General features: G+C 38.1%; 1 protein-coding gene across 7 annotated transcripts in view; it reads right to left on the reverse strand.

The window, feature by feature from the left end:
- The window catches only part of CATSPERE (catsper channel auxiliary subunit epsilon), a 184622-nt gene that overhangs the window by 133516 nt on the left and 24961 nt on the right, over positions 1–26145 (reverse strand). For 6 of the 7 annotated variants that reach the window (XR_008501161.2, XM_054478821.2, XM_054478812.1 and 3 more), the window contains 2 exons: positions 19818–19842; positions 11223–11300 (listed from right to left, as the gene is read on the reverse strand). The exons of the other annotated variant lie outside the window; for it this stretch is intronic. Coding sequence is in view for 5 of the 6 variants with exons in the window: in XM_054478821.2 (XP_054334796.1) it covers positions 11223–11300; positions 19818–19842 (103 nt within the window). In the remaining variant the exon portion in view is untranslated. The remainder of the gene's footprint in view (positions 1–11222; positions 11301–19817; positions 19843–26145) is intronic. 7 annotated transcript variants of the gene reach the window in all.

Genomic DNA, 26145 nt, shown 5'->3' on the forward strand with positions numbered 1-26145 from the left:
TGTTAGCTGGTTATTTTGCTCGTTAGTTGATGCAGTTTCTTCCTAGTCTCGATGGTCTTTACATTTTAGCATGATTTTGCAGCGGCTGGTACCGGTTGTGCCTTTCCATGTTTAGTGCTTCCTTCAGGAGCTCTTTTAGGGCAGGCCTGGTGGTGACAAAATCTCTCAGCATTTGCTTGTCTGTAAAGGATTTTATTTCTCCTTCACTTATGAAGCTTAGTTTGGCTGGATATGAAATTCTGGGTTGAAAATTCTTTTCTTTAAGAATGTTGAATATTGGCCCCCACTCTCTTCTGGCTTGTAGAGTTTCTGCTGAGAGATCCGCTGTTAGTCTGATGGGCTTCCCTTTGTGGGTAACCCGACCTTTCTCTCTGGCTGCCCTGAACATTTTTTCCTTCATTTCAACTTTGGTGAATCTCACAATTATGTGTCTTGGAGCTGCTCTTCTCGAGGAATATCTTTGTGGTGTTCTCTGTATTTCCTGAATCTGAATGTTGGCCTGCCTTGCTAGATTGGGGAAGTTCTCCTGGATAATATCCTGCAGAGTGTTTTCCAACTTGGTTCCATTTTCCCCGTTATTTTCAGGTACACCAATCAGACACAGATTTGGTCTTTTCACATAGTCCCATATTTCTTGGAGGCTTTGTTCATTTCTTTTTATTCTTTTTTTCTCTAAACTTCCCTTCTCGCTTCATTTCATTTATTTCATCTTCCATCACTGATACCCTTTCTTCCAGTTGGTCGCATCGGCTCCTGAGGCTTCTGCATTCTTCACGTAGTTCTCGAGCCTTGGCTTTCAGCTCCATCAGCTCCTTTAAGCACTTCTCTGTATTGGTTATTCTAGTTATACATTTGTCTAAAGTTTTTTCAAAGTTTTCAACTTCTTTGCCTTTGGTTTGAATTTCCTCCTGTAGCTCGGAGTGGTTTGATCGTCTGAAGCCTTCTTCTCTCAACCCGTCAAAGTCATCCTCCCTCCAGCTTTGTTCTGTTGCTGGTGGGGAACTGTGTTCCTTTGGAGGAGGATAGGCGCTCTGCTTTTTAGAGTTTCGTTTTTCTGCTCTGTTTTTTCTCCATCTTTGTGGTTTTAACTAGTTTTGGTCTTTGATGATGGTGTTGTACAGATGGGTTTTTGGTGTGGATGCCCTTTCTGTTTGTTAGTTTTCCTTCTAACTGACAGAACCTCAGCTGCAGGTCTGTAGGAGTTTGCTATAGGTCCACTCCAGACCCTGTTTGCCTGGGTATCAGCAGCGGTGTCTGCAGAACCGTGGGTTTTCGTGATCTGCAAATGCTGCTGTCTGATTGTTCCTCTGGAATTTTTGTCTCAGAGGAGTACCCGGCCGTGTGAGGTGTCAGTCTGCCCCTACTGGGGGGTGCCTCCCAGTTAGGCTGCTCGGGGGTCAGGGGTCAGGGACCCACTTGAGGAGGCAGTCTGCCTGTTCTCAGATCTCCAGCTGTGTGCTGGGAGAACCACTGCTCTCCTCAAAGCTGTCAGACAGGGACATTTAAGTCTGCAGAGGTTACTGCTGTCTTTTTGTTTATCTGTGCCCTGCCCCCAGAGGTGGAGCCTACAGAGGCAGGCAGGCCTCCTTGAGCTGTGGTGGGCTCCACCCAGTTCGAGCTTCCCGGCTGCTTTGTTTACCTAAGCGAGCCTGGGCAATGGCGGGCGCCCCTCCCCCAGCCTCGCTGCCGCCTTGCAGTTTGATCTCAGACTGCTATGCTAGCAATCAGCGAGACTCCGTGGGCGTAGGACCCTCCGAGTCAGGTGTGGGATATAATCTCCTGGTGCGCCGTTTCCTAAGCCCGTCGGAAAAGCGCAGTATTGGGGTGGGAGTGGCCCGATTTTCCAGGTGCCGTCTGTCACCCCTTTCCTTGACCAGGAAAGGGAATTCCCTGACCCCTTGCGCTTCCCGAGTGAGGCAATGCCTCGCCCTGCTTCGGCTGGCGCATGGTGCGCTGCATCCACTGTCCTGCGCCCACAGTCTGGCACTCCCTAGTGAGATGAACCTGGTACCTCAGATGGAAATGCAGAAATCACCTGTCTTCTGCGTGGCTCACACTGGGAGCTGTAGACTGGAGCTGTTCCTATTCGGCCATCTTGGCTCCTCCCCACCAGTAGTGTTTCTTACACCAATAACAAACTCGTTGAAAAACAAATCAAGAAAGCAATTCCATTCACAATAGTTACAAAAAAATTACCTACAAATAAATTTCAGGAAGTAAAAGACCTCTACAAAGAAAAGTATAAAACACTGAGGAAAAAAATTGAAGATAACATAAACAAATGGAAAGACATTCCATATTGCAGTATCAGACCAATATTGTTAAAATGACCATACTACCCAGAGCAATGTACAAATTCAATGCAATCTCTATCAAAATATCAAGGACATTCTTTACAGAAATAGAAAAAAAAAATCCTAAAATTCATATGGAACCACAAAAGATCCCAAGTAGCCAAAACAATAATGAGCAAAAAGAACAAAGCTAGGGGCATACACAACCTGACTTCAAGTATAGTACAAAGCTATAGTAACAAAAACAGCATGGTATTGTTATAAAAACATAGAATGATAGAATAGAGAATCCAGAAATAAATCCACATATTTACAGCCAACTAATTTTTGACAAAGGCACCAAGAACACACATTTGGGAAAGGATGCCCTCTTCAATAAATTGTGCTGGGAAAACAGGATATCCGTATGCAGAAGGATGAAATTAAACCTTTATCTCTCACTATATCTATATCAACTCAAAATGAATTAAAGACTTAAAGGTAAGACATGAAACTATAAAACTACTAGACGAAGACAGAGGAAATGCTTTAGGACATTGGTCTGGGCAAACATTTTACAGCTAAGACTTCAAAAGCATATGCAACAAACACAAAAATAGACAAATGGGACTTTATTAAATTAAAAACCTTCTACACAGCAAAGGAAACAATCAATGAAGTCAAGAGACAGTCTGTAGAATGGGGGAAAATACTTGCAAACTATTCATCTGATAGGTAACCCTCATATGCTGTTGGTAGGAATGTAAATCGGTACAACTCCTATGGAAAACAGTATGGAAATTTTTCAAAACACTAAACATGAAACTACCATGCAATCCAGCAATCCCACTACTAGGTATTTATCCAAAGGAAATGAAATCAGGATATCAAAGGGATACCTGAACCCCCATGTTTATTGTAGCATTATTCACAATAGCCAAATATGGAAACAACCTAAATATTCAGTAATGGAAGAATGGGTAAAGAAAATGCAGTCTATATATATGACATAATAGTATTCAGCTATAAAAAAAAAAGAATGAAAACCTGTTATTTGCAGCAATATGCATGGAACTGGAGGCCATTATTTTGAGTGAAATAAACCAGGCACAGAAAGAGAAATATCATATGTTCTCATATGTGGGAGCTAAAAAAGTGGACTTCATGGAGGTAGAGAGTTGAAAAGCGGTCACCAGATGCTGGGAAGGCTGGTGGGGGTGGTGGTGAAGAGAGGCTGGTTAATGGATATAAACCCACAGTTAGAAAGAAAGAATAAGCTCTAGTGTTTGGTAGCATAGTAGGGTGAAGATTAATCATTTATTGTATATTTGAAAATAGCTAAAAAAGTTGATTTTTAACATTCTCAGCACAAAAAAAAAGAGAAATGTTTGAGGTGATGGATATCCCAATTACCCTGATTTGATCACTACACATTGTATATGGGTACCAAAATATCACATATACCCCCAAAATAATCTATATATAATCTAATAAGATTATTAACAAGATTATCAAAAATCTTGTTACTCATTAAAAACAAACTAAAACTCCCTCCTCCAAAGACAAAACAAAACAAGTGTTAGTGAGGCTGTAGAGGAGTTGGAACCTTTGTGTAGTTAATGGGAATGTATATACCCAAAAGTTTTTAAAGCAGGGATATGAGCAGATATTTGTGCACCCATGTTCATAGCAGCATTGTTCACAAAAGCCAAAAGGTGGAAGCAACCCATGTGTCCAGTGATGGATGAATGGACACACAGAATGTGGTATATTTTTTATATATATATATATGATGGAATATTATTCAGCCTTAAAAAGGAAAGAAATTCTGAAACATGCTAAAACATGGGTGAACCTTGAAGACATTATGCTAAGTGAACTAAGTTACAAAAGGTCAAAAATATTGTATGATTCCATTTACATAAATTATCTACAAGCCAGTATGAAACCCTGATCTTAAACTTCTAGCCTCTAGAACTGACAGGAGATAAATTTCTGGGTTTTTTTGTTTTGTTTTGTTTTTGTTTTTTGAGATGGCGTCTCGCTCTGTCGCCCAGGCTGGAGTGCAGCAGCGTGATCTCGGTTTACTGCAACCTCCGCCTCCAGGGTTCAAGCGATTCTCCTGCTTCAGCCTCCTGAGTAGCTGGGACTACAGGTGCGTGCCACCATGCCCGGCTAATTTTTTGTATTTTTAGTAGAGATGGGGTTTCACTGTGTTAGCCAGGATGGTCTCCATCTCCTGACCTCATGATCCACCCACCTCGGCCTCCCAAAATGCTGGGATTACAGGCATGTGCCACCACACCCAGCCAAATTTCTGTTTTTTAAGCCACCTGGTCTATGGTGTGTTGTTAGGATCACTTGAGCTGACTAATAACATGTATGCTGGAAACATACATGTTAAGCAAACGGATGGCAGATGGTGGGAGTCTAGTTTCTTATTCTTAAGGTAGGAGATTACAGCTAAGCAAGGAAGGAGTCCAGAATGATTAATGTGGTCATAGATTAGGGTTGAAGCCATCTGTATAAACTCACATTTAGCTTAATATAAATACAGATAGTTAAATATGGAAAAATTTATAGATATGTGTGTATATATGCTTGGATTAGTACACACATATATGTTTCCTTGCTTTGACAGCTGAGAGAGGAAAACAACCAAACATTAAAAAGCACACCTAGTACCCCGATCTTGATGTCTAATACCTTTCTCTAATAAAAGAACCAAAACGGTCCAGAGCTCTTAGGAGAAATGCCTGATTCTAGGACTGGAAATGTAAGATGGTCCACGTGCTATGATGCAGGAATTATACAGGATTAGCTTGGAGCATCTTATAGTGCCAGTAAGTAAGAGAGCGTTAACAACAAAGAAAACAACAAAACAACCAAACAACAAAACCCCACGATGATGAGAGAATGTCAAAGGGATGCAGGAGCTGACTGAAAGAGCTCCCAATAAATAAAGTAGTATTGGATTGTAACCCAAAACATAAAATAAATATTCATGAGTCCATAGTGATATAAATAAATGATTGAATAAGTAAATAAATAAATCAGGGATAAGACAAGTCTGCCATAAAATAAGAATTCCAAAAATATTTATGTAGATACTCCTTTCCTTAAGAAGGTAAACTATAACTGTACTGAGTGACTTACTTCCAAGGCGAACAACATGGACAGGGAGAAGAAAGAGGAACTTTACAGTAGAGGATCACGATCACAAGCCAGGTGATGAACGGAAACATCAGCAGCGACACATCATATGATTGTGTGTCATGGGAATGCCACTTCTGTGGTCTTCCTGCCTGAAACCCCTCACTCCAATCTGATTATGAGAACAATCTCGGATGAATCCCAATGGACTGACATTTTACAAAATATCTGACCAGCAATCCTCAACATTTCCAAGGGAATCAAAAGCCATGAAAGTCTAGAAACTGTCACAATTAAGAACGTAAAGAGACAAGACAACTAAATATAATTTGCTATTCCTGGTGGGATTCTGGAATACAAAATGAACATTAGCTGAGGAAATGTGAATAAAATATGGACTTCTGTTAATAATAATGTATCAATATTGGTTCAGTAATTATGACAAATATACAGGAGGAAGATATTTATAATAGAGAAAACTAGGTGTGGGATAAATAGGAACTCCTTGTACTATCTTTGTAATAATTCTGTAAAACTAAAACTGTTCTAAAAGAAAAAGTGTTTTTGAAAAGTGAATGAATGCAAGGTGAGGACATAGAAACCTTATATCTAAAAAACTCTTTCAAAATGCTTAGATATGAAATAAAAGGAACATGGTATTGCCATCAGTATTTCAAGTGCAGATAAATAGCTGGATATTTGTGTGCTCTTTTATTTGTTAAACATGGTGAATAGAGGAATATTTAACTGTCCCACATTGGTTTTACATTCTACTATGGTTACCTTGTTAAATCAAAAATAAGCATGCTTATACACAGAGTCAAAAATAAAACTTTAGAAAAAAAGGAAAAAAATAAGCATGAAATATTTCCAGGTCATAGAAAACTATAAAAGTGAAACACAAAATGTGTTAAATAACCAAATAAAATGTCTGAAAATAACTGATATGAGGAACTCAGTGAGTGGGTTTAATACCATATTAGAAATAATTTTCCAGGTGCAGTGGCTCCCACCTGTAATCTCAGTGCTTTGGGAGGCTGAGGTGGGTGGATCGCTTGAGCCCAGAGGTTTGAGACTAGCCTGGGAAACATGGCAAGACCTGGTCTCCACAAAAAATACAAAAATTAGCCAAGTGTGGTGGTGTGTGTCTGTGGCCCCAGCTACATGGGAGGATCACTTGAGCCCAGGAGGCTGAGGCTGCAGTGAGCCATGATTGTGCCACTGCACTGCAGCCTGGGTGACCGAGTGAGACCTCATCTCAAAAGAAACAAAAATTTTAAAAAGAAATTATTTTAGCAACCTAGAAGTTGGTCAGAAGAAATATCTGAGCCAAACATGGCACAGAGAGATAAAAAGAGGGAATATATTGATAAGAGGGTAAACGTGATGGCAGATGAATCAGATGGGTCTAATACATGTTGAAATGGAATTTCAGGAGATAGAATAAGAACATGTTTATTTGGAATCCCAGAGGAAAGGGAGAAAAATGATGAGGCACAGACAATATTTGAAAAGACATGGCTAATAATTTTCAGAAGATTGCGGAAACCCCAAGCCACAGACTCATAAAGTCAAATAATTCCAAGTGGAGTAAATTTTTTTTAATTCACATTTAGATACATCATAGTAAAACTGCAGAAAACAAAAGACAAAAAGAAAAATCTCAAAAGCAGCCAGCGGAGAAAAGATGGATTACTTACTTATTCAACACCTCTTGTAACCTGTAGTACCCTACTTTTTAATCTAGCCAATTCTGGCAACACACTTCACACATTTATAACCTGATAGAATCTCACATCAACTCTAGCATCATCAACTCAAGCATAATTTTCCCTTCTCTGTCAAGGCCTGTCTATCCCTGCATCTTGGCTGCCCGTGAAAACCAATTCTGCACTTAGATATGCACAACCAGGACAGGAAGTACCAGGAGTTAACAAGCCAGGGGGAAACCTCTGACCAATGGGGGATGGGAACCTTTCTCTCCTCTGTGAGGCAACTCTGAGGCATTTTCTGTTCTTCTGCTGGACAATTTTAAAACCTATTCCACATGGCTTCTTGGAGGAGCTCAGCAAGATTGTGCTCTAGTGGTCCACGGCAGTGATAGCCTAAAAACTGTATCTCCCTCCTTTCCTGGCACACTTTTCCTGGTCCTCCACTCTTATTTCCTGGCATTACCTCCAAAAATGAACTACAAGCACACTTCTGGGGAGCCCAGGTTAAGACACTTTTGAAGGAGTGAACAGGCAGAAAGATGGTTTCCTAACAGTCACAGTGGAAGTAAGAAGCAGGTGAAACAGTATCTTTAAAACACTGAGACAGAAAAACTGCTAACTGGCAACTGAAGAGAGTTGCCAGTTAAAAAGAATATACAACAGGCAGAACAAATATAAAGCAAATCTAAGAATATATTGTGTCTCTATTAGATGAAAACGAACTTAATGCTCTAATTAAAGACATATAATGCCAGTCAAGATAAAAAACAGAAACAAAAACTCAACTTTATAGTGTTTATAAGACACATAGTAAAAATGTAAGTCTGGTTTGAGTTGGTGTTTGAAAAAAACTGTAAGGATACAGGAAGCTTAAAGTAAAAGCAGGAAAAATGTACAGCCACATACAAATATTCATCCCCCCAAATATGGTTTAGCTATATCAGAAAAACACATTGTAAAACAAAGCATTTCTAAAGATAAAGGTGGTCATCAGTTCATTTCATCATTGTGGATGATTGATCAAAACTGTAGTTTCAAAATAATCCCCTCAAAGTGCTCATGTGAAAAAAAAAAAAAAAATGCCCTGATTTGGTTATGGAAGATATCTTGAAGGCAGTGACACCTAATTAGAGACCTAAAACATGAGTAGAAGTTACCGAGATGAAGAAAATCGATGGGCGGTTGATGTGCAGGGAACAACATCAGCCAAGACACAGATGCATAGAACAGCAGGTGTGAGTGAGGAGATAGCAGAGTCCAGTGGCCGGAGGCAAGACGTGTAGAGAGCTGAGGCCAGAGAAGAGGGCAGAGGCAGATAAGGTTTTGTATTTCACATTAAGAGCCTAAGAGTTAAGAGTCTATGCTGTTTCTAATGGAGAGCCAGAGAAAGGATTTAATAAAATTATATCATCATGGATAAATGTGCAGATGAAAAGAAAGTATTAAGTATGAATGCACTAAATAACATTAAAATGTGCATATTTACTTAAAATGATTAGAAATTAAGTCAATATCATACTTAAAGTGTTTAATTACCATTAATTTATTTTATTTCCTCTAAAGTTGATTACCAGATGAAACAATTGGCGGTGTATCCTTCTAATTTATCAATCCTTCCCTTGTGAATTTGATTACCATAGATAGGATAACATGCTATTTAAAAATCAGACAGCTCTTGACTCATTAAAATGTAAGCAGTCCCATGAGAAATTAACAGTTAGCTAATTCCTCATTTTAGATTTTTCTTTAATACATTTCAATTGTAACAGAAGACAAAATTTAAATCTTGAAAGAAGTAAATTTCTAACAAAAAAAGAAAGGATTTATTAATTCACTGTGTTGGACCTTTAGAAAATTCATTTATCTTCAAGTGATAAAGGATTCAATAAGTGATTAGACAGATTTTTAAAGAAGGTTTTGATATGCATGCTCAAGGAACATCTCTAAAGCACCTTAATGGTCAGCCCCTTCATGAATGATGAGGTTAATAGAAAATATGCCCTATACACCAATAACAGAAAAGCAGAGAGCCTAATCATGAGTGAACTCCCATTCATAATTGCTACAAAGAGAATAAAATATCTAGGAATACAACTTACAAGGGACGTGAGGGACCTCTTCAAGGAGAACTACAAACCCCTGCTCAAGGAAATAAGAGAGGACACAAACAAATGGAAAAAAATTCCATGCTCATGGATAGGAAGAATCAATGTTGTGAAAATGGCCATACTGCTGGAAGTAATGTATAGATTCAATGCTATTCCCATCAAGCTACCACTGACTTTCTTCACAGAACTAGAAAAAACTACTTTAAATTTCATATGGAACCAAAACAGAGCCTGAATAGCCAAGACGATCCTAAGCAAAAAGAACAAAGCTAGAGGCATCACGCTACCTGACTTCAAACTATACTACAAGGCTACAGTAACCAAAACAGCATGGTACTGGTAACAAAACAGATATATAGACCAATGGAATAGAACAGAGGCCTCAGAAATAACGCCACACATTTACAACCATCTGATCTTCGACAAACCTGACAAAAACAAGCAATGGGGAAAGGATTCCCTATTTAATAAATGATGCTGGGAAAACTGGCTAACCTTATTCAGAAAACAGAAACTGGACCCCTTCCTTAAACCTCACATAAAAATTAACTTAAGATGGATTAAAGACTTAAATGTAAAACCTAAAACCATAAAAACCCTAGAAGAAAACCTAGGCAATACCATTCAGGATATAGGCATGGGCAAAGACTTCATGACTAAAACACCAAAAGCAATGGCAACAAAAGCCAAAATTGACAAATGGGATCTAATTAAGCTAAAGAGCTTCTGCACAGCAAAAGAAACTATCATCAGAGTGAAAAGGCAAACTACAGAATGGGAGAAAATTTTTGCAATCTATCCATCTGACAAAAGTCTAATATCCAGAATCTACAAGGGACTTAAACAAATTTACAATTAAAAAAACAACTCCATCAAAAAGTGGGCAAAGGATATAAACAGGCACTTCTCAAAAGAAGACATTTATGCAGCCAGCAAACATATGAAAAAAAGCTCATCATCACTGGTCATTAGAGAAATGCAAATCAAAACCATAATGAGATACCATCTCACACCCAGTTAGAATGGCTATCATTAAAAAGTCTGGAAACAACAGATGCTGGTGAGGATGCAGAGAAATAGGAATGTTTTTACACTGTTGGTGGGAGTGTAAATTAGTTCAACCATTGTGGAAGACAGTGTGGCGATTCCTCAAGGATCTAGAACCAGAAATACCATTTGACTCAGCAATCCCATTACTGGGCATATACCCAAAGGATTATAAATCATTCTAATATAAAGACACATGCACACGTATGTTTATTGCAGCACTATTCACAATAGCAAAGACTTGGAACCAACTCAAATGCCCATCAATGATAGACTGGATAAAGAAAATGTGGCACATATATACCATGGAATACTATGCAGTCATAAAAAAGGATGAGTTCATGTCCTTTGCAGGTACATGGACGAAACTGGAAACCATCATCTTCAGCAAACTAACACAGGAACAGAAAACCAAACACCACATGTTCTTACTCATAAGTGGGAGTTGAACAATGAGAACACATGAACACAGGGAGGGGAACATCACACACCAGGGCCTGTCGAGGGGTGGGGCGAAAGGGGAGGGAGAGCATTTGGCCAAATACCTAATGCATACGGGGCTTAAAACCTAGATGATGGGTTGATAGGTGCAGCAAACTACCATGGCACATGTATACCTATGTAACAAACCTGCACGTTCTGTACATATATCCCTGAACTTAGAGTAAAATAAATAAATAAACAAATAAAAGAACAAAGGAAATATGAAGAATGTTCAATTTGAGTTCTAAAGAAAGGTTTATTATTGTAGAGATCGAGCGTAAGTTCAAAACCACTATAATGGCTAAACTAAAAGGGATCATGCAAATGTATTTAGTTAGGTGTGGGCAGCTTAAAATCCTGTCTATTGATTATCAATTATTCACAGTCCCTACAAAAGAAAGGCAGCATTCTGTTCTTACTATGACGATACTAATGTTTCCACCTACTATTGAAGGTTCTTCTGCATTCCCGAGCAACTCATCAGGATCTGCACTTTCTGGATCATATGCCCACACAGTGATAAGCTAGAAAATAAAATTTGTTTGCATTTCTTTACATTTTGTACAAATTTCTTTTTTAGTTGTGGCAAAACATAACCATAAACACGTTTTTATTTTTTTATTTTTTTGAGATGGAGTCTTGCTCTGTCGCCCAGGCTGGAGTGCAGTGGTGCAATCTCAGCTCACTGCAACCTCTGCCTCCTGGGTTCAAGCCATTCTTCTGACTCAGCCTCCCGAGTAGCTGGGATTACAGGTGCCCACCACCATGCCTGGCTAATTTTTTTATTTTTAGTAGAGACGGGGTTTCACCATGTTGGCCAGGTTGGTCTCAAACTCCTGACCTCAGGTGATCCGCCTGCCTCAGCCTCCCAAAGTGCTGGGATTACAGGCGTGAGCCACCACGCCCAGCCCATCTTTCTTTATAGCCATAAATAGACATGGCAACCTCACCCCCACTCACATACTTTTTATAAAAATGAAATCACGCTATACATGTTACTTGTAACTTAACATTTGTCACTTGATGCAAGGCCAGTTCAATAGATACAGAACTAATTGTTTTCTTTCTTATTTTTTCTTGAATATTCATATACTTAAAAATTATATTAAAAATATAGCAAAAGCTGTCTCTCCCACTCTGTACTCCATCACTCAATTCCCATAAATCCATCTGCACCCCATAGGTAAGTATTATTCGTAAGTTCTTGCTTAGATTCCTATAAAATGTTTGTGTATAACCAATAGATATATTATTTTCATCCATTTTACAAAATGCTAGCATGCTAAACATATTTTTTCTGAATCTTCTGTTCATCATCTAAAGTTATTTTAGAGATCTTTACATATTTTCACTGATTTTTCAGTTGGATATTATTCTAAATTATGGAGGAACTACAATTTATTTAACCAGTAACCTACTGATAAACGTTTGTTTCTCCCTTGCCATTATAATCAATCAATGCTACAATGAGCAACTTTGTACAACTTTGAGCATACTGGTAGGGCACATTCCTAAAAGTGTAATTGTTAAGTCATGGGGTAAATACATTGTAATTTTCATAGATACTGATAAATTGCTCTCTGCAGCAGTTGCACCAATATGCCCTCTCAGTGGTGATGTATGAGAGTTCTTCTTTCCTCATGTTTTTTCCCAACGTCAGGTTTTGTCATACATTTGATTGTTGCCAGTCTGATGGGTGAAAAATGGTACTGTGGTATCATTTTTTAAAAATTATATTTATTTTTATTTGAGATGGAGTTTTGCTCTGTTGCCCAGGCTGGAGTGCAATGGTGCAATCTCACCTCACTGCAACCTCCACCTCCTGGGTTCAAGCGATTTTCCTGCCTCAGCTTCCCGAGTAGCTGGGATTACAGGTGCCCACCACCACGCCTGGCTATTTTTTGTATTTTTAGTAGATACAGGGTTTCGCCATGTTGGCCAGGCTGGTCTCGATCTCCTGACCTCAGGTGATCTGCCTGCCTTGGCCTCCCAAAGTGCTGGGATTACAGGCATGAGCCACCATATCCAGCCTGGTACTGTGGTATAGTTTAAATCTGCATTTCTCTTATTTTGAGAAAGTTTGAGCATCTTTCCATATGTTCAAGTTCCACTTGTATTTCATTTGCTCATTTTTTTTTCTGTTGGATTGTTTCTCTTTTAATGGTTTATTTGAAATTTTTTTACGTATTAAGAAGACATTGATTTGTTTACTTGAATCAGTTGTATTTTTCTACGTGTATTCCATTTTCTTTTGAGTTTATGATAATTTTTGGCCATGTTATCTGTCATTTACTTATCTTCTAGTTTTATGGAGTAAAAATTATCATATAGCTTGGTTTGTTTTCTGGATTTTGTGATATAGTTAGAAAGGTCTCCAATTACCAGGTTGTAAGAGAATTCTTCCATGTTTTCTTTAATTGTTATCGGATTTATTGTATTTACATATTCAATGTAAAATTATTTTGAATTTATTTTGGTGTACTATGTAAGGTATGACTCCAATCTTTGCTTTTTATTAAGTAAGTGTGACTACCCACTTATCTAAATATCGTTTATTGACTAGTCCATCTTCTCCCCAGGGATTGGAGATGCTACCTTCATTGCTTAGTAAAGACCTAACTGTATTTTGGTTATTTCTGGATTCTTATGCTTTTCTATTGATCTTGACTGCCTTTTCAAGAGTTAGTATCTCACACTTTAAATATGAAGGCTTCACAGTGTATTTCAATGCCTGCCATGACCAGTACCCTATCCCTGTTCTTATTCAGTGTTTTTCTGAACACTGTTTTTGTTTAATCCATAGGAATTCTGGAAACATCTTGTCTAGTTCTGAAAAAGTATTTTTTTCATTAAGATGGCATTGCATTCATAAATTCAGGAAAATCCATATCTTTATGTTGTAGAGCACATTTATTAAGGAAATAGTATGCCTTTCCTTCAGGAGAGTTCTAAAGTTTTGTCATATAGGTATCATGCATATTATTAAGTAAAATTCCCATGTGAGACATTGACAAGTGGAGAGAATTATCTTTGCTTTGGTACTCTTTCAGTACCAAATTTCAGATTCAAATCAGATACACCAGCTCACACATTAGTCAAAAGGTCAACTGGTTTCACCTCATCCCAGCCAAGTCTATCCATCCATCATTGGCCAGTTTGCTCTTCTGTCCTGCCTCCAACCTTAGCAATTGGTCCTAAGCGTGAAAACACTCTCTGGCTTTTGTTCACCTAGCAAGGACTCATTCTTCTGGAATGTAACACCTTTAGATTTCATTTTACTCACAGCTCTTTGATTCTTTAAAAGATTTTAAAATTTTATCATGTGATTTCTTTTTAAAGCAGGAGTGAAGGTGTTTTGTGTCCTTTACTATCTGCCTGGAGGTCTTAATTATTTAGATTAAACGATTGGTTTCTTTTTTGACCCATGGATACAGAATGTTTAAATTCCCCAACATGGGGATTTTCTAGGTAATTTTGTTACTGATCCTTTTTTTTGTTTTGTTTTTGTTACTGATTTCACACGCCTGAATGTAAATCAAAACTCAGCAAGGTCATGTCATGGAAATAGGTTTTGCAATCACTTCCGCCTGGGCGCTATGTGTTTGACTGCTTGCAAAGTTGTATTTGTATTTATTTCTTGGCTGTAGGTTCCTGAATCTCTTGGGCTGTTAAATTAGGATGTGCATCTGAAATCTGGGTAATCCCTTATCTGTTTACAGCCCCAAAAAGAGGTGTATCATTTCTTTGCAATTATCCTAAGCCAGTCAGTAGAGCTTTACCAGTCCCCATTTTACAGACATTTATACATTTTAAAGATTTTATTATTATTATTATTTTTTTAGATGGACTCTCACTCTGTCACCAGGCAAGAGTGCAGTGGCGCAATCTCGGCTCACTGCAACCTCTGACTCCCTGGTTCAAGTGATTCTCCAGCCTCAGCCTCCCGAGTAGCTGGGATTACAGGCACGCGCCACCATGCTGAGATAATTTTTGTATTTTTAGTAGAGACTGGGTTTCACTGTGTTGGGAGGATGGTCTCAATCTCCTGACCTCATGATCTGCCTGCCTCGGCCTCCCAAAGTCCTGGGATTTGTACAGGCGTGAGCCACCGCTCCTGGCCAAGACATTTTCTAAATCCTAACTTCATATAGGGAGGTTAGTTTCAGCTCCCTTTACTCCCCACAGGCTGAAACTTTCATTCCCTATTCCCATAAAATCATTAAAACATCACCCCTTTTCCACTATTTTTAACTATAAAATAAAACAAAAAAGGAATAATATTCATTTGTATGTTTAGTTGTATATTTTCTAGAAAGCTCACATTCTGTTCTAATTCAATCTTGCAACTCTGGCTTTGAGTTCCTTAATTATTTCTGACCATCAGGAAATTCCTTTTCTTGCTTTTAAATTCCATATGCACACCCGCACCTATATTTTCTATAGGCATTTCTATGTGTTTTGAGTGAGAAGGAGGTTATTCTGCATTATTTGAGTCTGTAATATATATTCTACTTCTGTAAATTCTCCTATATTTTCTATGTATCTTAAAATTCCTTAATTACTGATAATATTATTTCTTGCTTTTGAGCATTGTTATAGTTGTAGCCCCAAAAAATAATTCAGTAATATCAGTGGGATTTGGAGTAGGAGTAATTATGGGCACATGAGCTAACTCAATCATCTTGATCCACTACACACAGTTTATCTTTTTTTACTACTTCTTTTTTTCTGGTAAGTTGCTGCTTTTAGAGACTTACAATATCTATATAGAGGTGTAATTTCCAAATATTACAACCTTATTTCAATTTTCAACATTTTGAATATATTTTTCCATCATACTTCTAATCATCCTCTATTCCAGAATTTTAAAACTTTTTGATCTTAGGATCTCCTTCATACTTTTTTTTTTATTATTATACTTTAAGTTTTAGGGTACATATGCACAATATGCAGGTTTGTTACATATGTATACATGTGCCATGTTGGTGTGCTGCACCCATTAACTCGCCATTTAGCATTAGGTATATCTCCTAATGCTATCCCTCCCCCCTCCTCCCACCCCACAACAGTCCCCAGAGTGTGATGTTCCCCTTCCTGTGTCCATGTGTTCTCATTGTTCAATTCCCATCTATGAGTGAGAACATGCAGTGTTTGGTTTTTTGTCCTTGCAATAGTTTGCTGAGAATGATGGTTTCCAGTTTCATCCATGTCCCTACAAAGGACATGAACTCTTCATTTTTCATGGCTGCATAGTATTCAATGGTGTATATGTGCCACATTTTCTTAATCCAGTCTATTGTTGTTGGACATTTGGGTTGGTTCCAAGTCTTTGCTATTGTGAATAGTGCTGCAATAAACATACGTGTGCATGTGTCTTTATAGCAGCATGATTTATAATCCTTTGGGTGTATACCCAGTAATGGGATGGCTGGGTCAAATGGTATTTCTAGTTCTAGATCCCTGAGGAATCGCCACACTGACTTCCACAATGGTTGAACTAGCTTACAGTCCCACCAACACTGTAAAAGTGTTCCTATTTCTCCACATCCTCTCCAGCACCTGTTGTTTCCTGACTTTTTAATGATCGCCATTCTAACTGGTGTGAGATGGCATCTCATTGTGGTTTTGATTTGCATTTCTCTGATGGCCAGTGATGATGAGCATTTTTTCATGTGTCTTTTGGCAGCATAAATGTCTTCTTTTGAGAAGTGTCTGTTCATATCCTTCGCCCACTTTTTGATGGGGTTGTTTGTTTTTTTCTTGGAAATTTGTTGGAGTTCATTGTAGATTCTGGATATTAGCCCTTTGTCAGATGAGCAGGTTGCAAAAATTTTCTCCCATTTTGTATGTTGCCTGTTCACTCTGATGGTAGTTTCTTTTGCTGTGCAGAAGCTCTTTAGTTTAATGAGATCCCATTTGTCAATTTTGGCTTTTGTTGCCATTGCTTTTGGTGTTTTAGACATGAAGTCCTTGCCCGTGCCTATGTCCTGAATGGTATTGCCTAGGTTTTCTTCTAGGGTTTTTATGGTTTTAGGTCTAACATGTAAGTCTTTAATCCATCTTGAATTAATTTTTGTATAAGGTGTAAGGAAGGGATCCAGTTTCAGCTTTCTACATATGGCTAGCCAGTTTTCCCAGCACCATTTATTAAATAGGGAATCCTTTCCCCATTGCTTTTGTCAGGTTTGTCAAAGATCAGATGGTTGTAGATATGTGGCATTATTTCTGAGGGCTCTGTTCTGTTCCATTGATCTACATCTCTGTTTTGGTACCAGTACCATGCGGTTTTGTTACTGTAGCCTTGTAGTATATATAGTTTGAAGTCAGGTAGCGTGATGCCTCCAGCTTTGTTCTTTTGGCTTAGGATTGACTTGGCGATGTGGGCTCTTTTTTGGTTCCATATGAACTTGAAAGTAGTTTTTTCCAATTCTGTGAAAAAAGTCATTGGTAGCTTGATGGGGATGGCATTGAATCTATAAATTACCTTGGGCAGTATGGCCATTTTCACGATATTGATTCTTCCTATCCATGAGCATGGAATGTTCTTCCATTTGTTTGTATCCTCTTTTATTTCATTGAGCAGTGGTTTGTAGTTCTCCTTGAAGAGGTCCTTCACATCCCTTGTAAGTTGGATTCCTAGGTATTTTATTCTCTTTCAAGCAATTCTGAATGGGAGTTCACTCATGATTTGGCTCTCTGTTTGTCTGTTATTGGTGTATAAGAATGCTTGTGATTTTTGTACATTGATTTTGTATCCTGAGACTTTGCTGAAGTTGCTTATCAGCTTAAGGAGATTTTGGGCTGAGACGATGGGGTTTTCTAGATATACAATCATGTCATCTGCAAACAGGGACAATCTGACTTCCTCTTCTCCTAATTGAATACCCTTTATTTCCTTCTCCTGCCTAATTGCCCTGGCCAGAACTTCCAACACTATGTTGAATAAGAGTGGTGAGAGAGGGCATCCCTGCCTTGTGCCAGTTTTCAAAGGGAACGCTTCCAGTTTTTGTCCATTCAATATGATATTGGCTGTGGGTTTGTCATAGATAGCTCTTATTATTTTGAGATATGTCCCATCAATACCTAATTTATTGAGAGTTTTTAGCATGAAGCGTTGTTGAATTTTGTCAAAGGCCTTTTCTGCATCTATTGAGATAATCATGTGGTTTTTGTCTTTGGTTCTGTTTATATGCTGGATAACATTTATTGATTTGCGTATGTTGAACCAGCCTTGCATCCCAGGGATGAAGCCCACTTGATCATGGTGGATAAGCTTTTTGATGTGCTGCTGGATTTGGTTTGCCAGTATTTTATTGAGGATTTTTGCATCAATGTTCATCAAGGATATTGGTCTAAAATTCTCTTTTTTGGTTGTGTCTCTGCCCGGCTTTGGTATCAGGATGATGCTGGCCTCATAAAATGAATTAGGGAGGATTCCCTCTTTTTCTATTGATTGGAATAGTTTCAGAAGGAATGGTACCAGTTCCTCCTTGTACCTCAGGTAGAATTCGGCTTTGAATCCATCTGGTCCTGGACTTTTTTTCGTTGGTAAGCTATTGATTATTGCCACAATTTCAGAGCCTGTTATTGGTCTATTCAGAGATTCAACTTCTTCCTGGTTTCGTCTTGGGAGGGTGTATGTGTCCAGGAATTTATCCATTTCTTCTAGATTTTCTAGTTTATTTGTGTAGAGGTGTTTGTAGTATTCTCTGATGGTAGTTTGTATTTCTGTGGGATCGGTGGTGATATCCCCTTTATCATTTTTTATTGCATCTATTTGATTCTTCTCTCTCTTTTTCTTTATTAGTCTTGCTAGCGGTCTATCGATTTTGTTGATCTTTTCAAAAAACCAGCTCCTGGATTCATTAATTTTTTGAAGGGTTTTTTTTTGTCTCTATTTCCTTCAGTTCTGCTCTGATTTTAGTTATTTCTTGCCTTCTGCTAGCTTTTGAATGTTTGCTCTTGCTTTTCTAGTTCTTTTAATTGTGACGTTAGGGTGTCGATTTTGGATCTTTCCTGCTTTCTCTTGTGGGCATTTAGTGCTATAAATTTCCCTCTACACACTGCTTTGAATGTGTCCCAGAGATTCTGGTATGTTGTGTCTTTGTTCTCGTTGGTTTCAAAGAACATCTTTATTTCTGCCTTCATTTCGTTATGTACCCAGTGGTCATTCAGGAGCAGGTTGTTCAGTTTCCATGTAGTTGAGCGGTTTTGAGTGAGTTTCTTAGTCCTGAGTTCTAGTTTGATTGCACTATGGTCTGAGAGACAGTTTGTTATAATTTCTGTTCTTTTACATTTGCTGAAGAGAGCTTTACTTCCAACTATGTGGTCAGTATTGGAATAGGTGTGGTGTGGTGCTGAAAAAAATGTATATTCTGTTGATTTGGGGTGGAGAGTTCCGTAGATGTCTATTAGGTCCGCTTGCTGCAGAGCTGAGTTCAATTCCTGGGTATCCTTGTTAACTTTCTGTCTCGTTGATCTGTCTAATGTTGACAGTAGGACCCCCTTCATACTTTTAAAAATTATTAAGAATCCTACAAGGCTTTTGTTTTATGTGGTTTAGATCCACCTGTATTTACTATGTAACAAATTAAAATTGAGAACATTTAAAGATTATTTATTTTTTTCAAAATTATGGTAAATCTATTATATGTTAATTAACATATTTTTATGAAAAATAACTATTTTTCAAAAGAAAAATACCAGTAAGAATGGATGCTCAATATTTTAAAAACTATCTTTAATGTTTGTATTAATAAAAGACAGCTAGATAATCATCTCTGCTCCTTCAGCCAAGTTGTTGGTGAATATTATCTCAGTAGAAGTAAAAGGGGGGAAAATCCATCCTTATGCAGATAGGTGGTTGGAAAAGGGTGAACCTCATGGACCTCCTGAATGGGTCTTATAGAAAGATATACTCTAAGCAAATATCATTGCAAAATTCGTTTGAAAAATTCCTCATCTGGTAAATATGGAAGATAAGAGAGAAACAGTAGAGTAGTGATATATGAAGGCTATACAAAATTTAAAAAATATTTTACCTGGGTAAAGTTGTTAAGGAAATGTCTGTTTGGAAAAAGAGGAAACATATTTTAGTAAATAGCCTGTTAAACGTTAGTTTGAATATTCTACTTTCAAGATACATGTTTCTAAACCTTTGCATATTGTCTTTATATTTCATTATGGTATATAAAATTAAAGGCTAAATGTAAAAACAAAAAATCACATATATCTATTTATTTATCAATATCGCTATTGATTCTTATTTGTCATCACAGAAGGCTGAGTGGCTTAAATCTGCATGCTTCCTTAATACTGCAAGTTCACAGAATCAAAACTTCCTGATTAATCTTCTTTAAAATGTTGATATTGTCATTCTGCATAAAAATCCCTACAGTCTTTACATGTTATAATTTATGTCAAACAGAAATTTGTCTTTTAGCATGACAAATCCTTCCCTCACCAGCCCTGAAAGGAATAACAGGCCGGGCCTGGTGGCTCACATCTGTAATCCCAGTACTTTGGGAGCCCAAGACGGGAGGACTGCTTGAGCCCAGGAGTTTGAGACCAGCCTGGGACACATAGTGAGACTGTGTCTCTATTTTTAATTATAAAATAAAAAAGGACTAATATTCATTTGTATGTTTAGTTGTATGTTTTCTAGAAAGTTTTTTTCACTGTAAAGTTACCTGCATATTTTTAGCATATATCATCTCTAAAAGTCAGTGCCTCATGACTATGTCCTTCGATTTGCTGATTACTGCAGTGTCTAGTACATTATCATGCACGAAACAAAATGAAAATGTTTTGGGAATCAGTAAATGAGTATGCAGTGAGTTTCTGAGACCATATAATGAATATTCTATTTCATGTGTTCAATCTGATATGTTAGAAAGCTGCTGAAAATAGCTACTATATATCTTCATAGGTAAACTATGCCCAGAGTTCAACACAGTCCAAGGTTGATTAAAAAGACCCCGGCTCCAGGGCTGATACCTTCTGCCTTGTGTTATGCTTACTTGTCAGAGGCACAGGAAAGAAGAACTGAGTCACCGAGTGAGTTACCAGCATACCCGGAAGGAAAATTTTAAGGCAAAAGGCAATACTTGTAGATAATAAAAGAAAGGCTTTGGTATTAATACAGTAATCTTGTAGAGGAGGAATCAGTATCAGCTGACATTAAAGTGACAGTCTTGATTTCCATGGAAAGACAATATTAGCAGCATTCTGCTGGGTCTTTATCAGTTTTCTTGTCTTTCTTGAGTTAGTGCACAGGCTGAAGTGTAGAGTTGAGAATAAGACTGAAGAGAAAACCCTGGATTGAATTGACATTTAAGGTAAGGACAGATGACAGAAAGCCAAAGGAAAAGACTGGGAAAAAACCATTATGGAAACAGAACATAGTGGTATTAGAGAGTGAAGGAATGAAAGAGTTTCAAAAAGAAAGTGATTCTCAGAATTAAATGTGGTATAGAAATTAAGGATTACAGTAAGAGGATCAAAAAAATCCCATCGAATTTGGCAATTACCTTCAGTGACTTTGCCACAGCAGTTTCAGAAGATAGACAGATAGTAGTGGGATACAGTGATGAAACAGAAAAATGTCACAGTGAACTTGGGAAGACTAGTTTCAGCACAACTCCATGGATCCTTTTCCCTTTGTATTCTCTATTCTAACTCTTGAGAGACAGAGAAAGAAGAAAGCACGAGAGTTTGGATGCTAACATGATACTTGTTCATGAATTCTTTCTAGTGTCAGAACTCTGGTTTGGGGGCGGAGTCAATAGGTGTTGAGAGCCTGGGGAAAGAGGCAGTGCTTAGAAGGGTCTTGTACTCTACAGTATTTATCTTGAAATTCTTAACAAATTTATCTTTGAAATTGTGTTTTGTAAGCGAAGTGTGATGAGACAATGAAGCATGCACTGGGGACAAGGGGTTTTGGCTCCCGTACAGTCCCACCTCCTGCTGCCTCTCTGCCTCCCTGGGATGGATTATTTACCCCTGATTCCCCTCCATGCTCTGGCACCTTGGGTCCTGACCAGCCTTCCCCTCCTTAGCCCCTGTCCCACAAGCTGCTTCTGTCTTTGACCTGGGTGAGGGCCTAGGCTCAGGTGTTGGGGGATTGTCGGGGTAGGGCAACTGCATGCTGCAGTGTCCTGGTGTAAGGCACGGCAGCGGCTGTCCCATGCTGACTGGCAGCACCATGGCGTGATGATGGTGATGATGGTGTGGCTTACTCATCTTGGCAGGAGTAAACCTCTTGCCTCCCCCTAATCCAGGTATGTAGCATGGCCCAGTGTAGAGGCTGCAATACCCCTGGGGGTTGCCCATCTGCCATGGGTTGAGGTATGAGGCCCAAGAAGGGAAGCTACATGGCTTGACTACCTCAGACCCCTCCACTGGCTGGGCATGATGTGTAGGTCTATTGAGAAGGGAAATCTGGCGGCTGGTGGGCTGTGCACATGCTGAACCACCCACCAGGTGACGACGAGGGTCTGCACATGGCCCACGAGTATTCCACATGTTGAACCACCCACCAGGTGATGACGAGGGTCTGGACCTGGCCCACGAGTATTCCACATGCTGAATTACCCATAGGTGACTATGAGGGTCTGTATGTGGCCCAGGAGTATTCCACATGCTGAACCACCCGCCAGGTGACTATGAGGGTCTACACCTGGCCCACGAATACTCCACATGCTGAACCACCCACCAGGTGACTACGAGGGTCTGTACCTGGCCCACGAGTATTCCACATGCTGAACCACCCACTAGGTGACTACGAGGGTCTACACCTGGCCCACGAGTATTCCTTGTCTAAGGGAGCATGACGTTAAATTGCAAATAAAAAACACCATGACAGGTAATGAGAGTGACTATAGGAGAAAAAAGCTTTATATTTGATACCTTTAACAGTATTTTCCCCCTGCTTTTTGAGCAAGAGACCCCCACACTTTTCATTTTACACCAGGCCCCAAAAATTTATGTAGCCAATTTTGGATGTAATGATGCAGAAATGGCAGAAGAGTATAGTAATTGCCTCTAGGTAAAAGGATTTTAGGGATTACAAAATTTAGACACAGGCCTGGTGTGGTGCCTCCCAGTGCTTTCGGAGGCCAAGGCAGGAGGATTGCTTGAGGCCAACAGCTGGAGACTAGCTTGGGCAACAAAGTGAAACCCTGTCTGAACAAGGAAAAAAAAAAAAAAAAAAAGATGGAGCACAGTGGTGTGTGCCTGTAGCCCCAGGTATTCAGGAGGTAGAGGTGGGAGGAGTGCCTGAGCCCAAGAGTTTGAGGTTACATGAGCTATGATTGCACTACTGCACTCCAGCCTGGGTGACAGGACAAGATCCTACCTCAAAAAAAAAAAAAAAAAATTTAGACGCGGATAATGAGATAATTAGTGAACTGAATGAAACATTTAAAAAATAACCAAGAATGAATCACAATGAGACAGAAAGATGGAAAAAGTTGACAAGATTTTAAGAGTCAGGAAGGACAGAATTAAAAGGTGATATACATTTCTCTTAAGAAAATCTAGAAAGAAAAAAAAAGAATGAGGGAGAACGAATATTTAAAAAGATAGGCCAGGCACAGCCACTCATGCCTGTAATCCCAGCACTTTGTGAGGCTGAGGTGGGTGGATCACCAAGGTCAGGAGTTCGAGACTAGCTTGGCCAAGATGATAAAACCCCATCTCTACTAAAAAAAATACAAAAATTAGCCAGGTGTGGTGGCGGGCGCCTGTAATTCCAGCTACTAGGGAGGCTGAGGCAGGAGAATCACTTGAACCCATGAGGCAGAAGTTGCAGTGAGCTGTGATCATGCCACCTTTCTCCAGCCTGGGCAAAAGAGCGAGACTCTGTCTCAAAAAAAAAAAAAAAAAAAAAAAAAGAAAAAGAAAAAAGACAATGTGAATTTTCCAGAATTGATGAAAGACACCAATATTCAGATTCAGGAACTGCAATACATCTCAAAAGAAATATACAATAGTAAAACACCAAAGATAAGGCAAGATCTTAAAACAACCACAGAGAAAATATAGATTACCTAAAATGGAAAAACCATTTGAAAGACAGCCGACTTACCAACTGAAGTCGAAGCTAGATACAAGAAAAAATAATTTTAAAGCATTGAGAGAAAATAGCAAGCAACCTATAATCATATTCCCAGAGAAATGATTTTTCCAGAGTGAGGATAAAATAAAGATATTTTCAAAGGCACGAATACTGAGAAATTTAATCACTAAGAAATCTTCCCTAAAGGAATCCTTAAAGGATATACTTCAGGAAGAGAAAGTAATATGAGAAAACATGTCTGAGAATATAAACATTGTTGAGCAAAGAAATGATAGGTCTGTGGATAAATCCAAATAAATATTGACTGAAAAATGTCCAATATGAAGGATAAACAAACAACTAGAAAGCACCAAAATGATGGTAAGGAGTAAGCCATAAACCGGGAAGGGAATATTTGGAGGTAAAATTCCTACTAATTCTAAAGTTCGCAACACCAATTACAATTGCACCAAAAACATAAAATACTTTAAAATAAATTTAACAGAAGATGCATAAGACCGCTCATCTGAAGCCTACATGGTTGCATCACTTTGCATTCCCACCAGTAATGAAAGACAGTTGTTACTGGTTCATGTCCTCACCAGAAGTGGGTGTCATCAGTGTTTTTCTTCTTCAATATTGTGTTGGCTATTTGGAGTCTTTTTCTTCTCCATATACACTCTAGGATGTGTTTATTGATATTTATAAAATAACTTGCTGGGATTTTTATTGGGATTGCATTGAATGTATAAATTAAGTTGGAAAGAGTTGGAGTGGGGTGGGTACTTCTACTATCACTTGTCAAGATTTAAAAAATACAGTTATAGTAATAAGGATAATGTAGTTTTGTTCAAGTATGGACAAATAGATCAGCTGAGCAGAATAGCCAGCCCAGAAAAACACCTATGCATATATGGAAAATTGATATATGAAAGAGAAGATATTCTGGATAAATAGATTATGCATTAAATGAGTATGAGAAAATTAATTATTCATGTAGAAAAAATAAAGTGAGTTCCTATTCTAAGCTTGTATAAAAACTGATTCCAGGTGGATTAAAGACCTAATTTTAGAAGAAAAAAACATATAAAAATTTTAGAAAACTATATAGGAGAAATCCTTATGATCTTGTAAGTAGGAAGATTTCTTAAATAGATTTTAAAAGGCATAAACCCGCAAAGGAAAGGATTAATAAATTTATCCACAATACTAAAGACCTCTCTGATCAATAGGAGGCATGGAAAGTAAAAATCTGCATAAACTGAGACAGAATACTTTCAATACACATATATAAGTGATAATGGAGTAGCAATTAAGACATATAATGAAATACTGTAAATTATTATGAAAATAAAAATAACTCAAAAGTGGATCAAAATACTTATTGAATAGAAAAAAGAAGAAAAATTCCTGCTGAACAGATAAAAAATACTCAACGCATCAGTAATCAGTAAAATGGAAATAAAAATACAATGACATAATTTCGTACCTAGTAGAGTGGAAAAATTAAAAAGTCAGACAATTTTAAGTGTTGGTGAGGATACAGCAAAATGGAAACTTTCATATACTACTAGTGTGGATATAAAATTGGACAATCTTTCAAAAGTTACTTAGGCATCACCCAGTAAAGTTGAACAAATGCACATCGTACTTTTAGGCAATTGTACTTTTAGGTCTCTACCTTACAGAAACTTTCATTTATATGCATTAAATCAGTACTACTTCCCCAACTATAATGCACATGTAAATTACTATAGAATCTTCTTAAAGTGCATATTATTATCCCATAGGTCTGGAATGAGGCCTGACATTCTTCACTTCTAATAAATTTCCGGGTGATGTCAGTGCTGCTGATCCTCAGATTACATTTTGAGTAGCAAGATACTATGAGGTATGTTCAGGATCATTCACAGCATCATTTGTAGTTGCAAATAAATGCATCAGCAGAATGAACAGAGTCACACAATGAAATGCCATAGAGCAGTCACAATGAAAGAACTAAAGAGTCTTATTTAAATATGGGTAAGTCTCAAAAACATAATATTTAGAGAAACAAGCAACTCATGGAAGAATACTTGTCATGATTCAATTTAAATACTGTTCAAGAACTGACAAAACTAAACAATTTATTACAATCAAATATAGTCGCTAAACTAAAAGAAAAAAGCAAGGAATCATTCATTACATGATATTTAGGATAAAATAACAAAAAGACAGAAAACAATATCCAGGATAGTGTCTAACTCTTGCAGGGTGAATAGAATGTGATTGGTAGGGCATAAAGAGGTGTGATGTTCTATTTCTTGATTTGG

This window comes from Pongo pygmaeus, chromosome 1, assembly GCF_028885625.2.
Source record: "Pongo pygmaeus isolate AG05252 chromosome 1, NHGRI_mPonPyg2-v2.0_pri, whole genome shotgun sequence".
Lineage (NCBI taxonomy): Eukaryota > Metazoa > Chordata > Mammalia > Primates > Hominidae > Pongo > Pongo pygmaeus.